This window comes from Vipera berus (genome assembly GCF_964194415.1).
Source record: "Vipera berus genome assembly, chromosome: 2".
NCBI lineage: Eukaryota > Metazoa > Chordata > Lepidosauria > Squamata > Viperidae > Vipera > Vipera berus.
Genome location: NC_138203.1, coordinates 235,119,394 through 235,121,662, shown reverse-complemented (window position 1 = coordinate 235,121,662; position 2,269 = coordinate 235,119,394). Strand labels below are relative to the sequence as shown.

The 2,269-nt window shown below is 43.1% G+C and overlaps 1 protein-coding gene across 1 annotated transcript; it reads right to left on the bottom strand.

The window, feature by feature from the left end:
• Nucleotides 1–308: 308 nt before the first annotated feature.
• Nucleotides 309–989, bottom strand: DNAJB8 (DnaJ heat shock protein family (Hsp40) member B8; the record flags this gene model as incomplete). The annotated part of the gene is made up of 1 exon (XM_081316337.1): nucleotides 309–989. One exon carries the CDS (start codon nucleotides 987–989, stop codon nucleotides 309–311), a length of 681 nt encoding a protein of 226 aa, XP_081172463.1.
• Nucleotides 990–2,269: the final 1,280 nt, after the last annotated feature.

Below are 2,269 nucleotides of genomic sequence, written 5' to 3'. Positions count from 1 at the left end.
ATTAAACACCTGTCCAAATTAGATACTCACCCCCAGCAATTGATTTTAGGGGTTAACATTCTAACAGTAAGATCATTAACCCTATACTGAGGTTATCAGGAACTATTTCAGTACATTTTTGGGAATAATCAAAATAAATTGCGCCCTGACCACCAGAGTTATTCCACGTAATTCAGAAGTCATTACCACATAGGTCTTGAACTCAGTGAACGAGTTTATTAGTTGGTTTCCGCTTTTATGGAACAAGAGTCCTTTTAAGATTGTACAAGCGGACTGACTATTGCTTTTTGGACAGACGTGGAGAATTATTAGCATTTCAACTGTTCTCTTCCATTTACTCTTATGGACTTCAGTTGACCATCTTCCTCGATTTCAACCCTTTCTTGCCCATTCTCGACAATTTTTCGAGTGGTGATTCTCCGCCCATTGATCACTTCTGTCGAAGTCGCTACCGATCTGAAATTCTGTGCTCCACTACTATCATCACCAAAGGACCTGCAGGAGAACATAGTGTGCACACCGGGCCCAAGGGAATTAAACGCAAAATTGGAAAAGGCACCTAGTCCAGAGAAGAGGCCAAAGGGACTTTGCAACCCGTTTCGGTTTTCCTCTCCACGATTATCATCGTCAAATTCGTTGTCCCAGGAGTCATGTGCAAAGATGTCCATTCCTCCAAAAAACTCTCGGAAGATCTCCTCAGGGCTGCGGAAGACAAAGTCAAAATCAAAGGGGCTGTGGGAGAAAGTGCCAGAGGCTCCTCTCCCTCTGAACCTTGGCTCTTTGACAGGCCGGTCATAGAGAGCGCGTTTCTGAGGATCTGACAGAACTTCATAGGCCTCAGCTACAGCTTTGAATTTCTTCTCTGCGTCCTCCTTGTTATAAGGATTCTTGTCAGGGTGCCACTTTAATGCCAGCTTACGGTAGGCCCTTTTAATGTCTTCTTGCGAGGCATTTTGGTTCAGTCCTAGGACTTCGTAATAATTAACCATCCCAAAGAAAAAGGTAGCTGGATTTGGAGACTACTTGGTTGGTTTTCCCGGGGGACACGAGGTCCTGTACAGTTTGGATCCAGTGGATCCAGTAGTTTCGGTTGTGGCACTTCTTTCCTCACAGCCCAATGGTAATGGTTTTGTCGCCAAAGGGAAAGAGAAAGGCAGCTTGCTCATATTGTTTGATTTCAAGACATTTGCTGCTGAGTAGTATTGTGACATCAGAAGCATCTCAGCCAATCAGTGGGCAGAGTCTTTTAATTCCTTTGAGTCAGGCATCAGTCCTATTGTTTGGGTCTGCTATGCAACTTGGCTCCTTTGATAGGTCATATTTCACATCTATGATGCAACTCATGCCAGAGTCTTAGACTGGAAACTTTTCATAGGAAGGCTATGTATGTAAGAGTTTTTTGCTAGTTTGTAGCCAGTCTTCTTCAATTTAGGATGAATGTTTTCTAAAGCACACCTGTTGAGGTGGTCATATACTTTGGTTGGGCAGTTATTCCATAAGCCACAGGAATGGGAAGTGTGTATGCTGTACTCAGATTCCCTGGGTGCCTTTATTTTTCAGTGTCTTGGAACCTCCTAGAGTCATATCTGCACATTGGCAGAATACATTTTCATCAATTTCAGGTGGAAAACCAAAGAAGTGCAATGACTTAAAGCTCTTTGCAGGAACGGTACATTTAAAAGGATGAGATGACCACACAAAAATACTTTTTAAAAACCAAACAATCGAAATTTAACTTTGTTCACACCCCATTCACGAGTAGTGCCCCCTTTCAACTTCTGTAAAAAAGAAAGTTCTTTTTTCTTTTCTTCTTGATGATTGGTGCAGGTCTGACTTTCATCACTGATATTGATGGACAGAAAATGGCACACAGGTAGCGCAGCGTAGACAGCCCCATCAGATACATTGTGTAGTCTGTGCTTGTACATGCCGAATATGCTTCTTTTGGTAGTACCCCAGTCCTAATCCTATTCCCAGCCCCACCCTGCTGTTTTGATTCACCACAAACCTTGCATGTAAGCTTCCTTTTTGGGACATCGCTAGCTGGATCTGAAATGATACGTATTTCTTCCCAGGAAGTGATCAATTCCCACTGCTAAGAGTCTACAGCTGTCATCATGGATTCTCTGCAATTTCTGCGCTTGCCATTATTGTAAGTTCAGCTTGTGTAATGAAGGGGGAGAGAGAGAGTGAGATAGTGAATTGGGGTGAGTAAGCAAAATGGAGAGGAAGAAGGAACATAAGAAGAAATCAAGGGTGGCACCAGAGT